Here is a 25,064-nt window from a genome sequence, read left to right on the forward strand (position 1 = left end):
CCTGACAGGGAACATCACTGCTTAGTTTGGGAACTGTACTGCTCAGGACAGGCGGGCCCTGCAGATTGTGCATTCAGCCGAAAGTACTACTGGAACTACCCTCCCCTCCCTGCAGGACTTATACACCAGGAGGTGAAGTAGCAGAGGCCGCAGGATCATGAAGAATCCTCACCACCCCAACAACGGACTGTTCCGGCTGCTGCGGTCTGGCAAGTGCCTCCACAGCCACACAGTGAGAACAGAGAGACCAATGACCTGTCTCAATCTGCGTTCTTGTCTGTACTTGTGTTCTTGTGGACTTGTGAAACGTCATCAGTCGCACTCCAAGTACTGTTCCAATTCAAAGTATGCATCAAGCCAAGTCCAGTCTAAAGGCCCGGATGTGGACTTGCTCCGCCCATTTTATCGAGGATGCATCGGTGGCGACTTTGTGGAATTGGGACAGCCAAGTATCCCAAAATGCATTTCGCACCAAGCGGTGGTAATGGTAATGGTCCCCGGGAGTCTGTACTCCCGAGTCGAACTTATCATGTCTGAACTATCAAGTCCGCAAGTCCGGACTTTGCGTACTTGGTATTGAGAAACAAACTGAGACTGAGTTTCTTCCCACAAGCCATAAGGACTGTCAACGCTGACCTCATCAGGGGTCCTCACTGAGTCACTCACACAGGCCCCACTGCCTTACTGTACTGTATGTAGCATACTGTACTGCATACTGTATCACTGTTCTGGGTTACTGCATACTGCGCTGTATTTCTGTTCGGTGTTACTGCATTGCTGTGCTGTACTGTTGTATACTGTTCTGTATATCTCCATACTCACTTTATTCACATGCACTTTACTGCACATCTGTATACACAAATAGCCTATCCTATATACTGTACATAACTCTATTCCCTTTACTTCTATTTTGTACCCCCACTTTGTATTACCTTTTTGAGTCTTATTTTATATTTTATTTTATTTTATGCATATTATTCTATTCACTAACTGCATTACGTTTGAGGAATTAGTTAGTTTCAGTTAGTTAGCTAGGTAGAAATTAGGTTAGCTATTGTATTTGGTTTAAAAAGCGATTGTGCATAATCTCGGGTCCGTTGCAAAGACATTTCACTGCATATATGTATGAACCTATGTATGGGACAAATATACCTCTTGAATGTTGAAAAGGCCAATACAACCCATAAAATGCAGTATTCCACTTGCCAAAAAGTGATTACAGCTCCTACCTTGTGACTGAAAGTTTAATTATGCCTCAAAATGACTAGGTTTCATTCATGAGTGTTACACAGATTATAGCCATTCAAGTCCTTTGTACCTGTTCACATAGTGTTTTCACTTGCCAAGAAGTGATTGCAGCTCCAACCTTGTGACTAAAGTTCTGGGTGTTTACACGTTTCGACTGTTTAAACCGGTTAAAATCAGTCGTAGACGTTGAGAACCCGGGAGATCCATCTTGAACAGGCTGCGCAGACAGAAATCACTTTTTGGCAAACAATTACTTTTTAGCATGACACCGGCAGAGTAATACCAGTACTATAATAATACCAGTATAATAATACCATTATAATAGTACCATTACAATAATACCAGTGTAATAATACCAGTATAATAATATCAGTATAATAATACCAGTATAATAATACAAGTACTACATTACATTTAGTCATTTAGCAGACGCTTTTATCCAAAGCGACTTACAAGGGAGAATAACATTCAAGCTACATTGCAACAGAAACATTAGTGTAACAATAAATAAGTACTGCTAAGTAGTGCTAAGTAATTGTAAGTGAGGAGAAGAAGTGCTCTCTGAAGAGCTGGGTCTTCAAGTGCTTCTTAAAGACAGAGAGGGAGGCCCCTGCTCTGGTGGTTTTTGGCAGTTCATTCCACCAACGTAGAACTACAAATGAGAATAGCCTGGATTGCCGTGGTTGTGCAGCCGGCAGAGCCAGGCGACGCTCATTTGACGAACGCAGCATCCGGGGGGTAACATGTGCTCTTACAAGAGCATTTAAGTGGGAGCATTCCCAACAATCACTCTGTAGGCAAGCATCAGAGACTTGAACTTGATGCGAGCGGCTACGGGAAACCAGTGGAGCTCGATAAGCAGCGGAGTAACGTGTGCCCTCTTTGGCTGGTTGAGCACCAGTTGCACCGCCGCATTCTGTATCATATGCAGTGGCTTCACCGCACAAACCAGCAATTGAATAGTGCGAAGCGGCCCGACTGAGAGACGGCGGCAACATGGTCCGAGAATGTCAGTTGGTTATCGATAATGACACCTAGATTCCTTGCAGCCTTGGTAGGAGCAAGAGATAAAGAGTCAATTTTGGCCGGGAAGACCAACTGCAAATCCATCCAGGTGGATATGTCAGCGAGGCAATCCGAGATCTGCGTCGAGACAGTGGGGTCATCAGGCAGGAAAGACAGATAGAGTTGAGTATCATCCGCAGAGCAGTGATATGAAAAACCATGCAAGCAGATGATCGGGACCAGCGAGGTGGTGTATATGGCAAAGAGGAGAGGTCCCAGCACAGAGTCTTGGGGCACTCCTGTGGTGAGGTGGTGAGGCACAGACAACTGGCCTTGCCAAGTCACACTGAACGAACGCCCAGTGAGGTAGGATTCGAAAAAGGAAAGTGCACTGCCAGAGATGCCCTACTTGAGAGTATGGACAGGAGAATGCTGTGATTGTCAAAAGCAGCTGATAAGTCTAGCAGAATGAGAACCAAGGTTTGAGCAGCAGCTCCAACAGTTTTTAAGGCCACCGTCACAGACAACAGGGCTGTTTCGGTGGAGTGTCCGCTTTTGAAGCCAGATTGAAGTGGATCAAGAAAGTTGTTTCTAGACAGGAATTTTGTAACCTGTCCTCACTCTCAGCGAGAGGGATAAAACCAGGGAACAATGAGCCTTGAGCCGGATAAGACAGGTTGTGAGTTAGTTGTTTGGAGAATTGGCTGTTGATAGCTGCCACTTTGTCAGTAAAAAAGGAGGCAAAGCTATCAGCAGTGAGGTTGGTAGCTGGAGGAGGTGGTGGAGGGTAGAGCAGAGACTTAAAAGTGGAGAATAACTTACGTGTGTCCGTGGCACCGTTGATCCTGTTGTTGAAGAAGGCCTTCTTAGCAGCAGTGACGCTGGAAGAGAAGGAGGACAGCAGTGTCTGGTAGCTTGCAAGATCTTCAGTCGCTTCGGATTTGTGCCATTTCCTCTCGGCTGCTCTGAGGTCAGTGTGTGATGTCCAGAGGGTGTCACGGGTGCGACTGGGTTGATCGAGCAGGTCTGGTGGATAGTGGACACAGGCTCTCCAGACATGAGCTCAAGGTAGAGGAGAGAGAATCTGTGGCATCATTAACCTGTAGAGAGGAGAAAGTGCTGTGAGGCGGAAGAGAAGAGGAGAGCACAGAGGAGAAGTGGGTGGGAGACAGGTTACGGAGGTTGCGGCGGATGGAAACGATGGGTGGTCAGGTAGAGGGTTGTTCTGGAAGCTGAACATTGAAGCGGATGAAGAAGTGGTCTGAGAGATGGAGAGGGGTGACCATTAGGTTGTCTGTGGTGCAGCTCCGAGCAAGAATGAGATCAAGCTCTTTGCCAGCCTCGTGAGTTGGTGGAGTCGGGACCTGTCTTAGGTCGAATAAGCGAACCAAAGACAGGAAATCAACTGAGCTCGCACTGTCCAAGCGGATGTTCATGTCACTGAGGACGAGCATGGGACACTCATGTTTAAGAATTGATGACAGCAGGGGGTCAAGCTCATGTAGGAAGTCACCCATTTGTCCTGGTGGACAGTAGATGACGACCACATAGGCTTTTACCGGAGCAGTCACCAAGATGGCGTGATATTCAAAGGAGACAAAGTTGTTTAAAGGCAGCCGTGGATTAAATTTCCATGTGTTGGAAATTAGCAGGCCAGTCCCATCCCCACGGCCAGATGGTCCGGAGGTGTGGGAGAATGAGTAGTTTGTGGAAAGCGCAGCTGGGGTTGCACTATTTTCAGGTTTAATCCACGTCTCAGTGAGAGCAAGGAGCTCCAAGGAGAGGTGGTTAGCATAACCAGAAATAAAGTCGGCCTTGTTAACTGCAGATCGACGGTTCCACAAGCCAACAGAGAAGGAGGTCTTTGCAGATGATGTTTGCTGCAGAGACCTGAGGTGACCCAGATTGCATCGGTGTTTGTTATAACGAGGCTTTCTGTGTGACCTTGAAATTACAGAAATGTGGTAGTTGCACATTGTGTATAAGGTGACAAAAACAAGACAGGTTTGCCTTGTTCGGTGTGTCCTTGCTTCGGAGGACTTGCACAGGTAGACTTGCAAGTCTTTACACAATACCGTCTTCACACGAGAACGGCCGCACACGGGGCTGACGCTTTAGTAACAGCCCCGTGAATGTAGCATGACCGCTGATGTTCTCGTGCTCGGACTGATTGCAGCCGGCTGAAGGCATGCCCACACAAAGACAAGGACTTACCAATTTGGGGGAGTGTCTAGAAGTCACACCCTTCGTTGATGGCTAAGCAATTAACAGTGATTGGATTCAGAGTGAAAGTCCTAAGTTACAACAGTACAATACTAGATAACAGATACAAAGCAGTAAATACACTTACACAATAGTCTTGGCACTGTAGCTTGTCTCCTAACAAGTATAATAATACCATTATAATAATACCAGTTTAATAATATCAATATAATAATACCAGTATAATAATACCATTATAATAATAACATTATAATAATACCAGTTTAATAATATCAGTATGATAATACTAGTATAAAAATACCATTATAATAATACCATAATAATAATACCAGTATAATAATACTACTAAAATAATACCATTATAATAATACCAGTTTAATAATATCAGTATGATAATACCAGTATAAAAATACCATTATAATAATACCATAATAATACCAGTATAATAATACTACTAAAATAATACCATTATAATAATACCAGTTTAATAATATCAGTATGATAATACCAGTATAAAAATACCATTATAATAATACCATAATAATAATACCAGTATAATAATACCATTATAATAATACCAGTTTAAATATATCAGTATGATAATACCAGTATAAAAATACCATTATAATAATACCATAATAATAATACCACTATAATAATACCATTATAATAATACCAGTTTAATAATATCAGTATGATTATACTAGTATAAAATACCATTATAATAATACCATAATAATAATACCACTATAATAATACCATTATAATAATACCAGTTTAATAATATCAGTATGATTATACTAGTATAAAATACCATTATAATAATACCATAATAATAATACCAGTATAATAATACCATTATAATAATACCATTATAATAATACTAGTAAAATAATACCATAATAATACCAGTTTAAATATATCAGTATGATAATACCAGTATAAAAATACCATTATAATAATACCATTATAATAATACCATAATAATAATACCACTATAATAATACCATTATAATAATACCAGTTTAATAATATCAGTATGATAATACCAGTATAAAAATACCATTATAATAATACCATAATAATAATACCACTATCATAATACCATTATAATAATACCAGTATAATAATACCAGTATAATAATACTAGTAAAATAATACCATTATAATATTACAGTACCAGTATAATAATACTAGTAAAATAATACCATTATAATATTACAGTACAGTATTACAGTATAATAATACTAGTAAAATAATACCATTATAATATTACAGTACCAGTATAATAATACTAGTAAAATAATAGCATTATAATATTACAGTACAGTATTACAGTATAATAATACTAGTAAAACAATAGCATTATAATATTACAGTACAGTATTACAGTATAATAATACTAGTAAAACAATACCATTATAATATTACAGTACAGTATTACAGTATAATAATACTAGTAAAACAATACCATTATAATATTACAGTACAGTATTACAGTATAATAATACTAGTAAAATAATAGCATTATAATATTACAGTACAGTATTACAGTATAATAATACTAGTAAAACAATAGCATTATAATATTACAGTACAGTATTACAGTATAATAATACTAGTAAAACAATACCATTATAATATTACAGTACAGTATTACAGTATAATAATACTAGTAAAACAATAGCATTATAATATTACAGTACAGTATTACAGTATAATAATACTAGTAAAACAATACCATTATAATATTACAGTACAGTATTACAGTATAATAATACTAGTAAAACAATACCATTATAATATTACAGTACAGTATTACAGTATAATAATACTAGTAAAATAATACCATTATAATATTACAGTACCAGTATAATAATACTAGTAAAATAATAGCATTATAATATTACAGTACAGTATTACAGTATAATAATACTAGTAAAACAATAGCATTATAATATTACAGTACAGTATTACAGTATAATAATACTAGTAAAACAATACCATTATAATATTACAGTACAGTATTACAGTATAATAATACTAGTAAAACAATACCATTATAATATTACAGTACAGTATTACAGTATAATAATACTAGTAAAATAATAGCATTATAATATTACAGTACAGTATTACAGTATAATAATACTAGTAAAACAATAGCATTATAATATTACAGTACAGTATTACAGTATAATAATACTAGTAAAACAATAGCATTATAATATTACAGTACAGTATTACAGTATAATAATACTAGTAAAACAATAGCATTATAATATTACAGTACAGTATTACAGTATAATAATACTAGTAAAACAATACCATTATAATATTACAGTACAGTATTACAGTATAATAATACTAGTAAAACAATAGCATTATAATATTACAGTACAGTATTACAGTCTAATAATACTAGTAAAACAATAGCATTATAATATTACAGTACAGTATTACAGTATAATAATACTAGTAAAACAATAGCATTATAATATTACAGTACAGTATTACAGTCTAATAATACTAGTAAAACAATAGCATTATAATATTACAGTACAGTATTACAGTCTAATAATACTAGTAAAACAATAGCATTATAATATTACAGTACAGTATTACAGTATAATAATACTAGTAAAACAATAGCATTATAATATTACAGTACAGTATTACAGTATAATAATACTAGTAAAACAATAGCATTATAATATTACAGTACAGTATTACAGTCTAATAATACTAGTAAAACAATAGCATTATAATATTACAGTACAGTATTACAGTATAATAATACTAGTAAAACAATAGCATTATAATATTACAGTACAGTATTACAGTCTAATAATACTAGTAAAACAATAGCATTATAATATTACAGTACAGTATTACAGTATAATAATACTAGTAAAACAATAGCATTATAATATTACAGTACAGTATTACAGTATAATAATACTAGTAAAACAATAGCATTATAATATTACAGTACAGTATTACAGTCTAATAATACTAGTAAAACAATAGCATTATAATATTACAGTACAGTATTACAGTATAATAATACTAGTAAAACAATAGCATTATAATATTACAGTACAGTATTACAGTCTAATAATACTAGTAAAACAATAGCATTATAATATTACAGTACAGTATTACAGTATAATAATACTAGTAAAACAATACCATTATAATATTACAGTACAGTATTACAGTATAATAATACTAGTAAAACAATAGCATTATAATATTACAGTACAGTATTACAGTATAATAATACTAGTAAAACAATAGCATTATAATATTACAGTACAGTATTACAGTCTAATAATACCAGCGCTGCGGTTGGTGCCCCGTGCGCGCGGGATGCGGGCTACCGTTCTGTGCGCGCGCGGGTTTTTGGGACGAATGAAACGCGGTTCACGAGGGTGCGGTGGGGGGCGGTGGGTGGGGGGCGGCGAGTGTATCACGCCCCCACCTCTAACCACCCCCGTGGGCACCCCGCTGCCCCTCCGCACCGCACTTGAGGCCAGAGTGTCCGGTCGTGTGGATGCGCGGGCTGGCATGTTTCCCAACGGGCGCTGCACTTTCGGTTGTGGCTTGAATGGAGCGGCCATGCTAGAGGTGTGTATTTCGGGCAGATCGATGTCGCGTCGGGACGCGTGGACACGCGCGAGGCGTCCCCTTTACGCGCGAGGGGAACGGTGTTTCCCGCGATTCGGTCACGCTTCGGCGTAAAAACCCAATTATTCTCCACCCCCCCCCTCCCCCCCCTCCCCGCTTCAAAAACGGCACCACTCGCTCCTCGCTGTCCGCTGCCAACGGCCACGTTGTGAAGAACGGTTTAGTGTTTTTACGTTCGACACGGCAGGGGGGGGGGGCGGAGCAAGAAAACAAACAAAACACAAAAAAAAGACACAATCTCATTAATTTGGACATAAAATAATGGACGGGTCGGCAAAGGAAAAAGGAGATGAGTGTCGGCCTTTGCTTAATGGCATCAAAGACACCAAGAGGAAAGCGAAGGTACGATTCCGGCAGTTTGGGAGGATTGTGGCGAACTTTCGAAAGAAAGTCGTGTCGGAAGTCACGAAAACGACTGGTCGCAATGAGCCTTAAATCGTCTGCCACGACGACGCCTTTGTTTTGATCCGCGTGTGTCTTGTTGTTGCCTCTTCCAGCTCCCAAACAAATCGCTCTTACTCGCAGTGTGCGCGGCTTGCATCGGAGGGAGCTTCCAGTATGGATATAACATCTCAATCATCAACGCACCCGCAAAGGTAAGAGAGCAATGATGGAATAATCAAATGCGGCAGCCCGGGCGCCTGTTCAGTAATGTCTATAGTGTCCAGTGACCGTTCAAAAATGCAAGTGCAAAGCGTAAATCAGCACCAATGTCTCACCCCACATGGCACAATAACAGAGATTTGAATGGCAAGCGCGTGGTTCTGGTGATCTGTGTCTGCTTGCACGTGTGTAACAGACAGAGCCGTTCAAAACACGACTCAGTGTCAAGATCTTGAAAAAGTATCCGACGTGCAAAAAAATGCCGTAAACGTGTATGTCCGTGATTATGTGCTCCTGCTTATACAGTACCAATGCAATTCAAATCTAAATGTTTTTCTTCTCGCGTACAAAGCGGTGTCTGATATCTCTCTATTCGTTTTATATGGGCGCTTGACTTATTTCATGATGCAGGCTGTTCAGAATTTCATCAACCAAACCTGGGTGGAGCGATATCAAACTGGGATCTCGGAGCAATCGCTCACGCTGCTATGGTCCACCATAGTGTCCATATTCACCCTAGGGGGGTTTCTGGGCTCGTCCATCGGTGGAGCATTGTCTGTTATGATGGGGAGGTATGGACAGAAATGTGAAGGACTGTTGAAATGATCGTTCCTGTTTCAAATTGCAACTTTTGCCCCAGAATGACATCCTGTCTGTTGTAGGAAAGGGACATTGTTGGCTAATAATGGTCTTGCTATACTGGCTGCACTGCTGATGGGTCTCAGCTATCCCTCTGGCTCGTTTGAGTTAATCATTGTGGGACGTTTCCTCACTGGTGTGAACGCAGGTGAATATCACACAAATCCATTTCATCATATATTATTTATCTTATCTCATCAACGTTCTTTATACAACTGTCAATACTGCCTGCAAAGGTGGTGAAATGCATAATATCCAGTTCAATGATACATATATACATATATATTATGTTTTGCAGGAATTAGCTTATGTGTCCAGCCTCTTTATTTAGGGGAAATTGCTCCAACAGCACTCCGTGGGGCTATGGTTATGGGAACATCTGTATTCATCACTGGTGGAATCCTGACTGGACAAGTCATTGGTCTCAAGTGAGCACTGGGCATTTCAGTTGAGACCAGTGAAGCTCCAACAAAAACTTTCCACAGCAGTGCCTTTGTTTGTTTGTTTGTTTGTTTGTTTGTTTGTTTGTTTGTTTATTTTTTTAAACTTTGATTGAAAGAGGCTGTAGAGCTGACATTCTATTGAGATGTTTTTTTTTTTACAGAGAGCTTCTGGGGATGGAGGAGTACTGGCCCATTCTGCTCTCCACCACCTGTATCCCTGCTTTCATGCAGCTGCTGGTCCTGCCCTTGTTCCCAGAGAGCCCTCGCTACCTGCTCATCGACAAAGGGGACGATGAAGGTTGTAAAAAAGGTAAAGTGACGTTGGCTTTGACAAAATTATCTTTATATTGGTCTTCCTGAAAGTTTGGGTTCACATGCTTCACATGACAGCACGGTCAATGAGGATAGAGACGGTTCTAATCTGTAATCCCCCAGGGCAGAAAACTCGATCGTGAAGGTTTCTCAGGACATCCAAATAAAAGCATGTGATCATTCTAGTTAAACGCCCATGGAGCAAAGTATTCCAGCCGTGCTCCTCCTATCAACGCATCGTTTGAGACTTGAGGTTTTTACACCCCGTTGATTAGGCCGGTTAGATGAATGTCACTTGTGTGAAAAAAACAATTATGTTTTGCGCACGACGATCGGCATGTGAGTGCCCACATGTCTTGTGTTTCCGCTCCTTTAAAAAAAAAAAAAAAATTTTTTTTTATTTTTTCTAGCCCTGCAGCAGCTGCACGGCTCGGAAAACATTGACAACGAGAGAGAGGATATGGAGAAGGAAAGGCTCATGACATCCAGGGCTCAGGCAAAGAAGCCCTGGGAGCTTTTCACCGACCGCAGCCTGCGCTGGCAGCTCGTCACCATCGTGCTGATCAACTCCGCACAGCAGCTCAACGGCATCAACGCTGTGCGCCCGTCAAAAATGAAATCGGAAAAAATAAAATAAAATAAAAATTCATTGAAGCAAAAAATGTTATACTCATCTTCTATTTGTCGTCCTTCTCTACACGTCTTGCAGATTTACTTCTATGCAGACTATGTGTTTCGACAATCTGGGATTCCAGAAGATAAGATTCCTTACGCCGCTGTCGGCACAGGTGCCTGTGAATGCGTCACCGCTTTAACCTGCGTAAGCCTCGTCGCTTTTTAAAAGTCTGCCAGATCCCCGGTGTTATGCAAGCCCAAATAGTTTGAACCCGTGGTCTGACAGCCTGCTGTGTTCCCTGCAGGGTCTGCTCATCGACTGTCTGGGAAGGAAAATCCTCATCACGGGAGGGTACGCTCTGATGGCCCTCTGCTGTGTGTTTTTCACGCTGACTCTGACCTTTCAGGTAAGAAACACTCGTGGAGATAAATGATACAGTTGTACGCAGTTCTGGTTCATTTTGGGATGTTGACTTGCTATGTTTTCATGTCATAATTTCCCCTTTTCATATATATTTCTTTAATCTTTTCTGCGTGTGTTCCCCCCCTCAGGATGGCAGTGAAATCATACCTTACCTGAGCATGGCGTGCGTTTTTGCATTTATTCTTAGTTTTGGCCTGGGACCAGGTAACACACTTAATTACCCCTAATCCCCCTAATGACCCCCCTTATGGAAGCCCATAGGGGACTAAATTCAAATTAAAATGTAAACTTAAAAATGAAATTTTAATTCCACAATAGCATTATTATTTTCCTCTTATGCGATATTTGAGTAAAAAGAAAAATGAAAATGCAACAATCCAAATTGCAATTTCATTTTCACATACTCCTGTGGGCGTTCTATGAATGTTTTGTAATGCGCTGTATGAATATGAAAATGGAAAAGCTTGTATGACGTTTATTTTCCAAAGCCCCACCCCGCTCTACAGTTGACAATATCCGAATGTTAATTCAAATTTGAAAATTAAAATGCAATATAAACAACGTATCCTAGCTTTTCCATTTTAATTCTAATATGGTCATGGAACGCTCATAAGAGTGTGTGGAAAATAAAAGTGCAACTTGGAACGTGAGAGGAGTCAATGGAGTCATTAAAAAGCCGCAATGCAATGCCACACCTACAGCAGCTTAAAGGGGATATTGTCTTCCAACAGGAAACCCATCTCAGGCCGTCTGAGATTTCACATATTAAGAGACTCAGGATTAGTCACATATTTCCCCACAAGGCAGCCATTGTAATCAGCAGAAACATAACATTTGAACCCTCAAAATATTGAAGATCTTAATGGCCGCTTTGTTCTTGTCGCTGCCCCACAGCGATCGGCAATTGGAATTTTGCACCATCGCCCCAAGCCTATTAGGTATCCTCTAGACCTCTCACTCAGTCTAAGTCTAAGTCTGCCATGGTACTGAAAACATTTATGGGCCAGCTCGGTTTAAGCAACCCTTGAGGATCCACCCACCCATCTGCAAAGGATTTCTCCTTTTTCTCCCACATTCCTCATTCGTACTTGAGAACTGATTTATTTCTCCTTGACAATAGATTTTACATTGGACTAATTCTAGCTCGTACCACAGCATAATGATCTCAGATCATACCCCCATGTCATTTGACATACGTTTCTGCATATTGTTAGCCAATGTTAAATTAAAACCTTTTTTTTTTCGGATGAAATCACAATTCTTTCCAGGCGAATGAAACTCCCAACATTGCAAGAGGCATCTTGTGGAGGTCGGTGCATAAGGCCTGCCTCGGGGGCACGCTATCTCCTTTGTTTCTCAGCTTAAAATTGCAGAAACGGCCAGGCAGGTGCAGATATTGGGTGAACTCCAGAGCATTGGCTATGCAATACGCCACTGCCCCCACCCCTACACTTTGCAGCCGTCTTAAGCTTCAAGTTGAGTTTGATCTCCTATCAACAGCTCAGATTGAAAGACAGTCGTTACAATCAAGGCAGCGTTATTTCGAAAAGAGCAGAAAAAGAAGGTAGATTACTTGCTCATTGGGCCAGGACTGCAGCCCTCTCAAGATTGATCCCAATTGGGGGCAGTCATCTCCGACCCGAAAACGCTGGCTGATTTTTTTTTAATTGTACTGTGATCTCTATAGCTGAGGTCTGGAATGGCCACAACCGCCTGGAGCTGAACCCATTTCCCAGAATAAGCAAAGACCATGCTTACAAACTGGCAGCCTCGATTTCGTCGGAATACAAGAGGCTGTCAAATTATTGCAAAATGGTAATTCCCCTCGCCCGGATGAGGATAAAGCAGAATCTTAGAAAGGGTATTTTAATTTAATTTCCCCGCTTCTTGGGAAAGTTGATATGGAATCTTTGACTCATGGCTGTCCACCTTCAACGTTATCCAATGCCACCATCTGCCTCTTATTAAAATAAATACAAAGACCCTCTTGAATGTAACAATTATAGGCCCATGTCCCTCTTAAAATGGCAAGGTTTTCAGCATCACATTTACAGCAGACCAAACTGGTTTTATAGTCGGAAGGAGCTCCTTGTATACACCAAAAGCTGCTCAATGTAATCTGCTCCCACAGTCCCGATATCCCAGAGGTAATAATATTCTTTGATGCTGAAAAAGAGTTTGACGGGGTGGAGTGGAAATGCCTTTACTATGTCCTGGAAAAAAAATTGCTTTAGTTCTGATTTCATCGCTGGATTAGGTTGTTCTACAAATCTCCTGTCGCTTGTTTTCTCAAAAATGACGTGAGGTTTTCGTCCTTTTGCTCTCCGCCAGACAGGGATGTCCCCTCTCGCCCGTTCTATTCGCTATGGCTATCGAACCCTTAGGCATCTGGCTTTGAGAGGAGGAGGCATATGAGGGCATAACCTCATGGGCATCACTCACAAACTGTCCTTATACTCGGAAGATCTGCTGTTATACGTCTCTAGCCCAGTCTCATCTCTCCCAGTTGTCCTAGACATTTTGATTCAATTCGGCAAATACGCTAGCTGATTTTCCTTAAATGTGAACTGCTCCCCATCGACGCTTTATCTAAGAAAAAACCTCTTTTCATTCAGAGTTGTCTGTGAGGGGCTGCTTATCAAAGGGGCTGCTTATCACAACTTTTAATCGTTGCTCATTTAATGATCTTTTTGCTGAAAACGTTTTTGCCCCCTTGTCGATGAACATGACATAACCCGCTGGTTCTTTCCCCCCTTGTCCCTAAATGGCCGTGTAAACCCTACAAAGATGATGATAAAAATCATTTATTCCTACCTTCTACCTCCGACGACACTTTTCGTATTTGCCGTGACAAATACGTAGTTATTATAAAATATTTCTATAAAGAACGTTTTTTTTTCACAGAGCTTTCAACTTGGTTTGATCTGCCCAAATCTCGCCTCTATAATTTCCTTAATTTCATTCAATCGAATTACCCCCGTTTCCCTGATCACCCTCCCGATCACAATAGACTCCTTTCTCGCGCTGGATCTTGTCCAGAAACTCCAAATCTCTGTAATTAATGAGCCCATTGATCGCCTTAACTCCGATCTGACAACCCACTTGAAGCAGATTTGGGAGCAGGAAACTTGCGTGCGGGCAGCATGGTGGTGCAGTTGTAAGCTCTGTTGCCTCACAGCAAGAAGTTTCCCGGGTTGGGGGCCTTTCTGTGTGGAGTTTGTATGTTCTCCCCGTGCCTGTGTGGGTCTTCTCCGCGTACTTGGTTTCCTCCCACATTCCAAAGACATGCAGGTTATGTTAATCGGTGTCTCTAAAAAAATTAACTCTGAGCGTGCATGGTTGTTTGTCTCTGTATGTGGGCCCTGTGATAGACTGGCGATCTGTCCAGGGTGTTCCCCACCCCTCGCCCAATGACAGCTGAGTTTGGCTCCAGTCCCCCCCGCGACCCCACGAGGATAAGCGGTATAGATAATGGATGGATGGATGGAAACTCATCTGCTATGTGTGCCAGGCATGGTTTATTGCAGTAAGGTTCATTTTAGAGTACACTATACTAATTCCAGATCGGCAAAAATGTAGATACCAGTGTCAAAAAACAAAAAACAGACTCTGGTGTCACATATTTATTTGGAACAGTGTTTGGTATGAACCTTAACCCTGAACCTCTCACGGCCCTGTTTGGAGTCCCACCACCTGCAGCGCCCAGTTTCTCATCGATAAAATGGTGTGTTCTGGCCTTTACAACTCTATTGGGTGTGAAGGGCCAACGGGTATGTCAAGTTGGGAGTGAGTTGAGGGAAGTGATGGGTTGGGTTATGTTCTTGTCGTCGTTCATGTTGTTCTTGTTGCATATTGTTCATATGCAAACTAGAAAATAGTGCACTCAGACGATATGTCACTGTTTATTGGCCAAATACTGGGGGAAAATCAATCAAAAGATCTGAGAAAGAAAGAAAGAAAACGCAAATCAGATTATTGCATTTTCATTTAAATTTATACACAAATAACACAAACATATGTCGAAAATGATAAAGCTGTTGTGGAATTACATTTTCATTTTCAAGTTGACATTATCATTTAAATTTTGTCCCTATATGGGTTTCCAACAAACACCTTCTTATGATGTTTCTTGTGGCCCAAGGTGGAGTGACTAACATCTTGAACACCGAATTGTTCACGCAAACCACACGCCCCGCTGCGTATATGATCGCTGGCTGTGTCAACTGGTTCAGCTTCTTCTTCATAGGCATGGTCTTCCCCTTCATAGTGGTAGGTCATTTCTGGTGTAGCGACAACATGGTGTAACTGCAATGCAAAACTATTTATTAGAAAACAAGACTCGAACATTTGTCCGTGTGAGAGCTGTTCTCACGGGTTTCTCTGTTTCCCCTCCTCAGACCGGGCTGCAGCAATACTGTTTCTTGGTGTTCTTGGCCATCTCCTGCATGGTGGGACTCTATATATTCTTTGTCGTCCCTGAAACCAAGAACAAAACTTTCCTGGAGATACACAATGAGTTTCAGGCGAGGAATAAGAGGAATGCTTCAGCCGCTGATGGCCCAAGGACAACACTGCTGTCAACCTCTCTATGAAGTGTCAGCATAGAAATCTATATTATATTCAGAACTATCTTTATAACTGAATTAAGATTTTTACCGTTATTTTTTTCTGTTACTAATCTGAATCCAGTAAAAAAAGTTTTTGTTTTTTTTTACTTGCTGATACATATAAAAGATTCAGCATTTGACTTACTGATACTGTAAATTGTGGAGATGGTCTTATTCTGCACAGACCAACTGGATGGTTATAATTACTATGGGCATACATATTTTTCACTAGAAACTGAATTTGATTGATTTATATTTGAATTTGTATCGTTTAACTTGAATAATTGCATTGAAAAACTGTATCTGAAGAGCATAATTTGAAATTGAATTTATTTGTTTGGAAAAGAATTCCAATAAACTTGAAACTGAATGTAATAATATGAAATTGAATTAATTTGCTCTGAAACTGTATTTGATCCTCACTAAAATGTCATTATTTTCCTCACAATTCAAATTCAGTTTACTGAGACACACATCCAGGTCACTGAAGAAGAGCAATTGAGTGCAGGGTCACGAAACTCCTTTTCGGCCAATCAGCACAAAGTTTTTGACCATTTCCCTCTGTCCATGGATTGAAGCACGTAGAAAATAATTATGTACACTGAGTGCTGGGCGATAGGGCCACAAATGTTATCAAAATAAAATATTTCATACCATTCGATAACAATATTTATCACAATATATGGTAAATAATATAAATATGTTAAATAAAAAAAATTACAATTTCTGTTAAATGTTTTGTGTTCTTTTTTATGCCATGATGCAATTTAATGCATCAGTGCATGCCATTAACACATTTATTGGTGGAATGAAATTGTCCGAAATCAACACTAATCATAAAATAAAAATCTGCATTATAAAAAAAAAAAAAACGTTTCAAAAGAACAAAGCAGCATTTAGCATCCTTTTTTAAAGAAGAATAGGGGTAAAAAGAGATAAAATGCTAAACTGTATTTTTATATAATGAATATTGCACAGCACTCCTAATGCAAGCAAGACGTGCAGCTGGTTTAATTAACATTTCAGTTAAATGAAAATTTGATTTGTTTGTTTGAGTCTCTGCCTTCTGCCAAAAGCTACTGCTAGAAATCCTTCACGATTGAATCGGTGAATGAACCTAAAGAACTGGCGGAAATCCTTCTGTTTCCTACAATATATGTAGGAAATACTGTTGTTAAAATATTTTAATTTTCTATTTTTATTTGAGATTGTTTCGATTTAAATGTTGTATTGATTCAAAACCAGACGCAAGATGTAACTGTCAAATACAGGATGATTCCGTATTTTATGGGACGGGTGGCAACCTTATTTTTCACTTTGATTGTTTAATACAATATGAATAAATTGTCACCAATGATAGAGGATATATTTTTAAATTCACTTTGCACTGGGCCAAATGGAGTTCTCTGCCACGGGATTCCTGTTAGGCTACGTTGGTTTAGTGGGGTCACTAGGGTGTGCGGACCGCCCCGGGTGAAATCATCAGAGGGGGTGACACCACGGCCGGCGAAACATGCATCTTGCCTACACAATCAAAAGTCGCTGCGCGGTCGGACTCCTCAGTCACTCTCTTAACCCCCACCATCGGCAAAAAGTGTGTGGGCGTCACTGCCCAAAGGTACAAGGTTTAGGGAGCGAGACACAGTCATTCTGGAACTGGTTTGCAGGCATGGCAAATGTTTGTATTATATCAATAAACAGAAAGACTCGCTGGCCAAAAGGATAATTAATAAACCTGTGACCGCAATCAATCTGGGCAAAGAAGGAACGACGTCCAGTCCATCTCCTGGTCGGCTGACGAACCTGTGCCCCGATCCTCTCTGCAAGACAGACAAACATTAAGAAAGCTCCCTGCCCAAGATTGCAACAATCAGCGCCGAGTGGGTGTTGATTCGGCCGACTCAGGGCAGCTGGGTGGTACCCCAGATACTGTACCTCCCTCCGTCCCAAGGCTGGGGTTGGTGGTGAGCCCCGCCCACCTCAGGTACTCAACCACATGTTGCATATGCCTGTCCCAGGTGTCGCTGTGAACTTGTGAACTGATTACCTCATCTAGGATGGCTGCAGCATATGTTGCATGCAGATACAGGATGCAGTCCATGAGTCTCTGAAAGGCGGCTGGGGCACCAAAAAACCAGAACAGAAGTGTACGAAAGTGGTATGACCCGAACGAAGTGCGGAACGCCGAGTTTTCCTTGGATTCCCGAGACAAGGGAATCTGCCAGTAGCCCTTGGTTAAATCCAGTGTTGTGAAAAACAAGCCGTACCTAACCGGTTGAGAAGTTTATCGACCCAGGGTCTGCGTAGAACTTTGAAAAAATCATCATCCAGAGGGAGGTCAAGGGGACCAGGGAAGATCCCACTTGGGATTTCACCGCTCCCAGACCCGTCACGCCCACCGACAACCCCTCCATGTCATTGTGCGCCACGCAATACTCACATCTCCCTACCAACCCTGAATGCACTCCCCCAGCCTCTCTCATCAACCCGTCCAACCATGGCCAGGCCGTGCCCAAAATAAGGGAGTGCGACAGACGGGAACTAACCGCAGCCTGATGCTAACTACCCTATGCTTTTCCCCTTGTAACCTATTTTGAGCACTCTGCCCATGGGTACGGATTTAGGGAGGGAGACGGAGTCTTGCTGGCACTGGTTTGGCAGTATGTTAGAGTTAGGGTTTGGGTTAGGGTTAGGGTTAGGGTTTGGGTTGTTTTTATTATAACAATAAACAGTAAGGCTCGCTGGCCAAAAGAATAAATAGAGGAATGAAGTTCCAGTCTGGCTCCTTGTCGGCGAGCATGTGCGCCAATCCTCTCATCAAGACAGACAAACATTAGGAAAGCTCCCTGCCCTGGATCGGACCAATCAGTGCCGTGTGGGCAATGATTTGGCCGCCCTGGGGTAGCTGGGCGGCCGCGAGACTCACCGGAAAGCGTTCGCAAATCAGTAAACTAATCTTTTAGGGAATTGAATTCTGAATTTTCGTTGAATTCTGATTGATCATAAAATTTGAATTCAATTTAAATTTAAGCAAATTTAAAAATGTACGTTTTGCCCTTGCAACCTCTTCGTCTTTCAGTCTTTTATCACATCATCATTTTCCTGCGTTGCATTGACACTGCATATATGTATGAAAGTATGTATATGTATGTGATGAATAAACCTCTTGAATCTTGAATCTTGAATCTTGAATCCTGTAGCAAATCAGTGCCCAGTGAACCAGTGGGATCTGGGAGTGGGTGGAACTTGTAGGTTCAGCAGGTGCGAGTGAGTGACTGGATGACTTCATACTTGGCTGTCTATGCCAGTTGAGCAGCTCTGACTCATGAGCTCATGAGTCAGTGAGAGTAGCTTTGATTGGTTAGTAATGCTCTGAAGTGCTTCTTCAGAGCATTCCCCCAGGAACAGTGTTGGGCTTTGAAGCCAATTTCATATTGTGGTCAAACTTACTTACAACCAGGTCCGACAGGGGCCCAAAAAGTATTTTTCCCGCACCTAAAGACTTGTTTTACCATCAGAATTTGATTAATTCTGTCCGATAACATTTGCAAAGTCTAGAAGAGCCGCACCATTAAATTATTTTATCCCATTCAAGTTAGCAGAGGGCTAAACTAGAAATTAGCCGGCTCGACCGGCGGAAGTCTCTGGTGTGCATGCTGCATGGGCGCTGGGGCCTGTGGGGGATTCCCCAAGCGCTGGGTGACTGACTTGAGCTGCTTTCACACATGCACTCCAGACAATGTCCAGGTAATCAGATCCGGATATTGTCCACAGTTACCCTTCCACACATGTAGCACACAACCGGAGATTGTCCGTGTCAGAGGTGTTTACACTACCTGGAAATACTCTTTCCAGGTAGCGTTTGGTTTAAGTGAGGAACGGAGCTTTGGTAGAGCGTGCAGACGGCAGGAGGTGATGCAATGACGTATGACGCTGTGGAGTTTTAGCACACACATGATGGTGGACGAGGATACCGACTTGTCTTTGGCATTTATATGCCATGTATTTGGAAGTAATATAAATGAAAGAGTGGAAAGGAATATAAAGGAAAGCAGAAAGGAGTACATAGCAGCTATGCATCGTGCATGAAGATCCGCACAAAGGTAAATAACTGGCGCATGATAGAGACGCCATCAACATGCGACACGTCCCCTCGCTCACGGGGACATCCCCCAAGCTCGCTCTGGACAATTACCTGCTGTGTTCACACATACCGCTCAATCCGACATTATGCAGACTTTGTACTAGGGTGCTGGCTGGGTATACTCCAGATAATGTCCAGTCAAAATGATTCGGACATTTGCGTTCACACATACAGCTCCTCCAGCTAATGTCCAGAAAATGTCAGGGTTGCAGTGCATGTGTGAAAGAAGCTGATTTGAGTGTCTCAAGAACCAACTCTCTTTAGTGAGTGACTCATACAAACTCGAGTCAGTAAAAAGAGTCTCCCATCATCTCCCATCATTAGACACTGCTGCTCTGTCAGGGAGGGTTTATCGACAAACCTCATTGGCTAGAGATGGCCAAGCATCTTCTGCCTTGTGCGCTTCCACCTCACTGCAGTATGCTCTTTACTCCTACTTCTGTTAGCCCTAATGTTATAGTTAATTCCATAATGTCCTTTATCTCTGCAACATATTCCCTGCAATGAACACATGCTCTGCAGTTCCTGGTTCCTGATAATGATCACAAAAACCTGTTGGATGCTTCCCTATAATATGAAGTGTACTGTTCCGATTTCTGTGTCCTATTCTTAATCTCGCCATGATTGTCTCCTCCTTCCTACATCCTCCTCTATTTCTCACACACAAAACCAAATGTCTTCCACTTATCTCCCGATCACAGTGCTGCTGCCCCTCTTTCTTGATTTTCTACCGTATGACACCCTTTCCTTCTGATTTAGAGAAAATAATACGTGTGTCTTTGTTTTCTTTTTTTAACAGCTTGCTTGGCTAGTTTGTCCACTCTTTCATTACCAAGAATACCTGTAGGAGCAGGAATCCAAATGAATACGATCTCCGCACCTTGTTTCCTAATTCTTGCGTGTACTGATATTATTTCTTTTCAAGGTAAATCCTGGGGATTATTGGACTACTTGACATGGGACTGTACAGAGCAGAGACTGAGTCAATACAGATTAGGACATTGATTTGTTTTGTTCAACCCATTCTAATGCCATCAAGATGCCGAACAGATCAACAGTATATACAATTAGGCAATTTGAGGGCCATCTGCAAATCTCACCTCTATGGCTAGGAACTACAACTGCTGAATCTGTGTTTCCTGTTATTGGATTCTACCATCCATCTGTAAAAACCTGCACACAGTCTTTATACTTAAATTCATAAAACCTATAAAACTCACTCACTAGATCTGCACTTTTATTTCTTGTCTTGATTTGAAGTAATTTTGAATCTACCACCATAATCTTTAGTATCCACACAGGGATTACAGGCTATATTACCTCCTGTCTGGCCAAAATTTGTTTTTTTTTGTGCTCTCTCCCTTTCCCAGCTGGCCTGTAACACTCTTTTAGTTGGATGATTGTCTCCATCCAGCCTCAGATTTATCCAGTAGTTTACAAGCAGCTGTTTCCGACAGAGACACAGTTGCATTTCTCCTGCCTCAACTTGAAGTGCGCACAATGGTGATGTTCTCATTGACCCTAAACACACTCTCAAAGCTCTTATTACATCCAGCCCTGCAGCACAGATTTTGCTGCTGATCCATATACCACACTCCCATAGTCTAGCCTTGATCTTAGCTACATACTGTACACCGATCAGCCACAACATTAAAACCACTCACAGGTGAAGTGAATAACTGCTCATCTTGTTCCAATGGCACCTGTCAAGGGGCGGGATCAAAAACAGTCAGTTCTTGAAGTTGATGTGTTGGAAGCAGAAAAAATGGGCAAGCCTAAGGATCTGAGAGACTGAGAAAGTCCATAATCCAGTTGAAAACCTTCCCTCCGACCCTCATAACGTGTAATTTGATCATCGGCGCTTCACTCCACAACATGTCATATGCTTTTCCCACATCAAAAACACTGTCTCTTTGTTAGCTTGGTTCCAGGCTTAAGAGTCTTTATACAAGGATTTTCTGAAATGTCAATGGAGCGAACGAATGGGAAATTCACTTCTGTTCTTAAAGTGGGCGGTCACTGCTGAGCTCTATAGTCGTTACAGTGCATGAAAAAGGGTTCTATGGATTGCTCTGCCTCAACGACCCAGATATGTGTCTAAGTAAACTGAATTTGAATTGTGAGAACGGAATGAATTTTTGGTGAGGATGAAATACAGTTTTGGAGCAAATTAATTACATTTCAAATTATGCTATTCAAATTAAGTTTTTCAATGCAATTATTCATGTTGAGAAAATTAAAATTAAATTAAAATATAAGTTATTCTAATTCACTTTCTAGTGACACATTTCTGCGCATAAATTACAAGCATTTATTTGTTTTGACATATTGAAAGGAAGAGGGAGTTAAAATGATTAAATATTTGATTGGAATGCACAACTCTTGGACAGGATAAAAAGCCAATATATTCAAATAAATGCAATTTGATCAAAAACATGTTTGGTCTTAAAGATGAAATTAACCGATTCACTATAGAGTCTAGATTTTTTTAAATGTTTTTTATTTTGTATTGTCTTCTGCTGGGCCGGGGGAAATAGTTGTCCATTTAGTTTGTGTGACATATACATCACCCCAATTGCTTCCCATCAGGCTTTCAGCAAAGCATGTGACCAGAACAGAGGGAACATTGAGTCATCACAACATTTGCAAACACAATACTGTAGCTATAAAAAAAAAAAAAGAGCAGCATGCAGAACATATGGTAGAGTACCTTGTGTATGAAAGGCTGCTCTCTTCCTTGCTTTTTTCCTGCTTTTTTACAAATCACAAGTATACATTACCACATTATTTGTGGAAATTAACAGACATAAAGAGAAAAGTAAACAAAAGTAATTTGCCACAAAATTAACAATGATGTTATGACTAGAAATAGAAAAAATGTGTCAAGAGAGTAAAACAAAAACACTGGGTTGAACTGAGATGGTTGCTATTTCCATGTTTTGTGGTTACATTCTTAGTCTGACCCTAAACTCCTAATTATTCGAATGTTGCGTTCTCTTTGTTTTTGTTGTCACGCTCACAGCCTCCTAGCCCCACTAGGAGCCGTTTGTCTCTTTTATCATGGACAGGTTGCCTGGCGCTAACCACTTCCTGGTTCCCTCTGCCAATCCTTCCTCCTGCACCGTCCCACAGACCTGAGGTTCATCACTTATCAAACCTGCAGTATTTATTCCCCGGCCATCCATCCACTCATCGCCATATCGTCAGCTTTTCTAACTCCGTTAGTACCACTCATGGCTCCTTCTAAGTTCTGAGAATTAGTGTATGCAGTCATCGTTCTAACCTGCCTTTCTCCATTACACAGTCCCGCCTTCCAAGACCCGTCCGCCCGATCCACCGGGTCTCACCCTCCGTCATGTCCAGGGTCCCTCAATAAAACTCTGTTGGTATACCCCGCCTGCCATCAGTCTCTGTGTCGTGTGTTTGAGTCCCTCTAGCCCTGGTCATAACAGTACGATCTGGCCCTAACATGGACTCAGGCGACACACACTCCATCGTGCGGTACAGGGCTAGGGAGCCCCCATGGGTCATCGCCAACCACCTCAGCAACATCTCGACGGCCGTGAGTGGTCTCCATGCTCGACCAGCTCCACCGTCTCCCACACCGCTTCCCAGCCTGGCTCCCCTATACCCCTGTCCACTGGCAGCCTCATGTTTCTGACCTGGCGCCATATGAAGGCAACTTCGGGGTATGCCAGGCTTTCCGGGTTCAATGCTCTGTGGTGTTCGAGCAGCAGCAGCTGTACAACGCCACTGAAAGCTCCCGCATCGCCTACCTGATCGCCTCACTTCGGGGGGCGGCTCTCGCCTGGGCTTCGGCAGTGTGGGAACATCGAGGTCCGGGGAGCCGCTCCAATGGAGCCTTCATGCAGGTGATGCGGAAGATCTTCGACCGCCTGGTCCATAGGAGAGCCGCGGCAAAGAGGCTCCTCTCCCTCCGCCAGGGTCCCTGCAGTGTCTGTGCACTTGGCGTGGAGGTCCGGACTTTGGCCGTGGAGAGCGGCTGAAATGATGATGCGCTACAGGACACATTCCAGCACGCTATGACAATCTGCCGGACAAATTAACGCTGTGGTACGAGCCCGCAGCCTGGACCATCTGGTAACCCTGGGAACCCAGCTGGATAACCGGCTCCTGGAGTGCTGGTGCAAGAGCAATGTGTGGACCCAGCCCGTACTTCCTACTCCATCGGGTACGACCCGGTCGCCAGCTTCAGCAGCCCCAGAGTACCCCGAGGGCCACATGCCCACTGGGTCCAGAAAGTTTGGGCGAAATAAGGGAGGTACGTACGAACCGAGCAGTCTGTAACCCCACCTCTCGTCTTTTGTTAAATGCTGCCCTCTTATGGTGGAACCAGACTCTGCATCTCTCAGCTCTTTCGTGGATTTTGGTGCGGACGAGAGTTTCTTGGACCAGAGAGTGGCACACCAGTTGTGCTTGGTGCCCATTGCCCTTTCCGTGCCCATGGAGGCCAAGGGCCTGACTGGGATGCATTTGGCCCGGGTAGAGCACTAGACTGTTCCCCTTTAACTGCTGCTGTCTGGAAACCACCATGAGTCAATTGTCTTCCACCTCATTGACTCACCCCAAACCCCCCTGGTGCTGGATTACCCCTGGCTCCAGACCCACAACCCCCACATAGACTGGACCTGCGGTAGAATTCATCTTGGAGTTCCTACTGTCACAGCCACTGTCTCCGTTCCGCCTTTGGCCCTTCATCTGTCGTCTCCCCGTCCCCATCTGAACCCCCAGACATGTCTTAGGTGCCGGAACAGTATCTAGGATCTAGGTCTAGTTTTAAATAAGCAGCATGCACTGTCCCTACCACCACACCGCCCCTATGACTGTGCTATAGATTTGCTGCCAGGTGCCTATCTCCCCTGTAGTAGATTAAAATGAATGAATGAATGGTATAACTGTTCAGAATAGGTATCCCCTGCCCCTTATTGACTCTGTTTTTGTTCCCCTCTGTAATGCCACACTCTTCTCTAAGCTCGACCACTGCAACACTTACCACCTAATTTGCAAGTGGAAGACTGCCTTCAACACCCCTCTAGGCCACTTCGAGTACCTGCTCATGGCCTTCGGTCGGTCCAATGCTCTGGTGGTGT

General features: G+C 41.9%; 1 protein-coding gene across 2 annotated transcripts; it reads left to right on the forward strand.

Moving 5' to 3' along the window:
- Nucleotides 1-8,005: 8,005 nt before the first annotated feature.
- Nucleotides 8,006-16,428, forward strand: slc2a11b (solute carrier family 2 member 11b). 2 transcript variants are annotated; one of them, XM_080003901.1, is made up of 12 exons: nt 8,006-8,106; nt 8,664-8,762; nt 9,181-9,341; nt 9,432-9,556; nt 9,707-9,836; nt 10,013-10,161; nt 10,574-10,761; nt 10,873-10,983; nt 11,084-11,185; nt 11,331-11,406; nt 15,344-15,471; nt 15,600-16,428. In XM_080003901.1, exons 1-12 carry the CDS (start codon nt 8,047-8,049, stop codon nt 15,792-15,794), a joined length of 1,524 nt encoding a protein of 507 aa, XP_079860027.1. In that variant the 5' UTR covers nt 8,006-8,046; the 3' UTR covers nt 15,795-16,428. The 2 variants fall into 2 exon arrangements, with proteins under 2 accessions (XP_079860027.1, XP_079860026.1); XM_080003900.1 differs by lacking the exon at nt 8,006-8,106 and adding an exon at nt 8,377-8,508.
- Nucleotides 16,429-25,064: the final 8,636 nt, after the last annotated feature.

This window comes from Zeus faber, assembly GCF_960531495.2.
Source record: "Zeus faber genome assembly, chromosome: 7".
Classification (NCBI taxonomy): Eukaryota; Metazoa; Chordata; class Actinopteri; order Zeiformes; family Zeidae; genus Zeus; species Zeus faber.

What these genes read in the sequence shown, in the direction of transcription:
- slc2a11b (XM_080003900.1), top strand. Translation starts at nt 8,428, where the DNA reads ATGGACGGGTCGGCAAAGGAAAAAGGAGATGAGTGTCGGCCTTTGCTT. An exon ending in ACACCAAGAGGAAAGCGAAG is followed by an intron (nt 8,509 to 8,663) that starts GTACGATTCCGG and finishes TGCCTCTTCCAG; the next exon opens with CTCCCAAACAAATCGCTCTT. An exon ending in GCGTCACCGCTTTAACCTGC is followed by an intron (nt 10,984 to 11,083) that starts GTAAGCCTCGTC and finishes TGTTCCCTGCAG; the next exon opens with GGTCTGCTCATCGACTGTCT.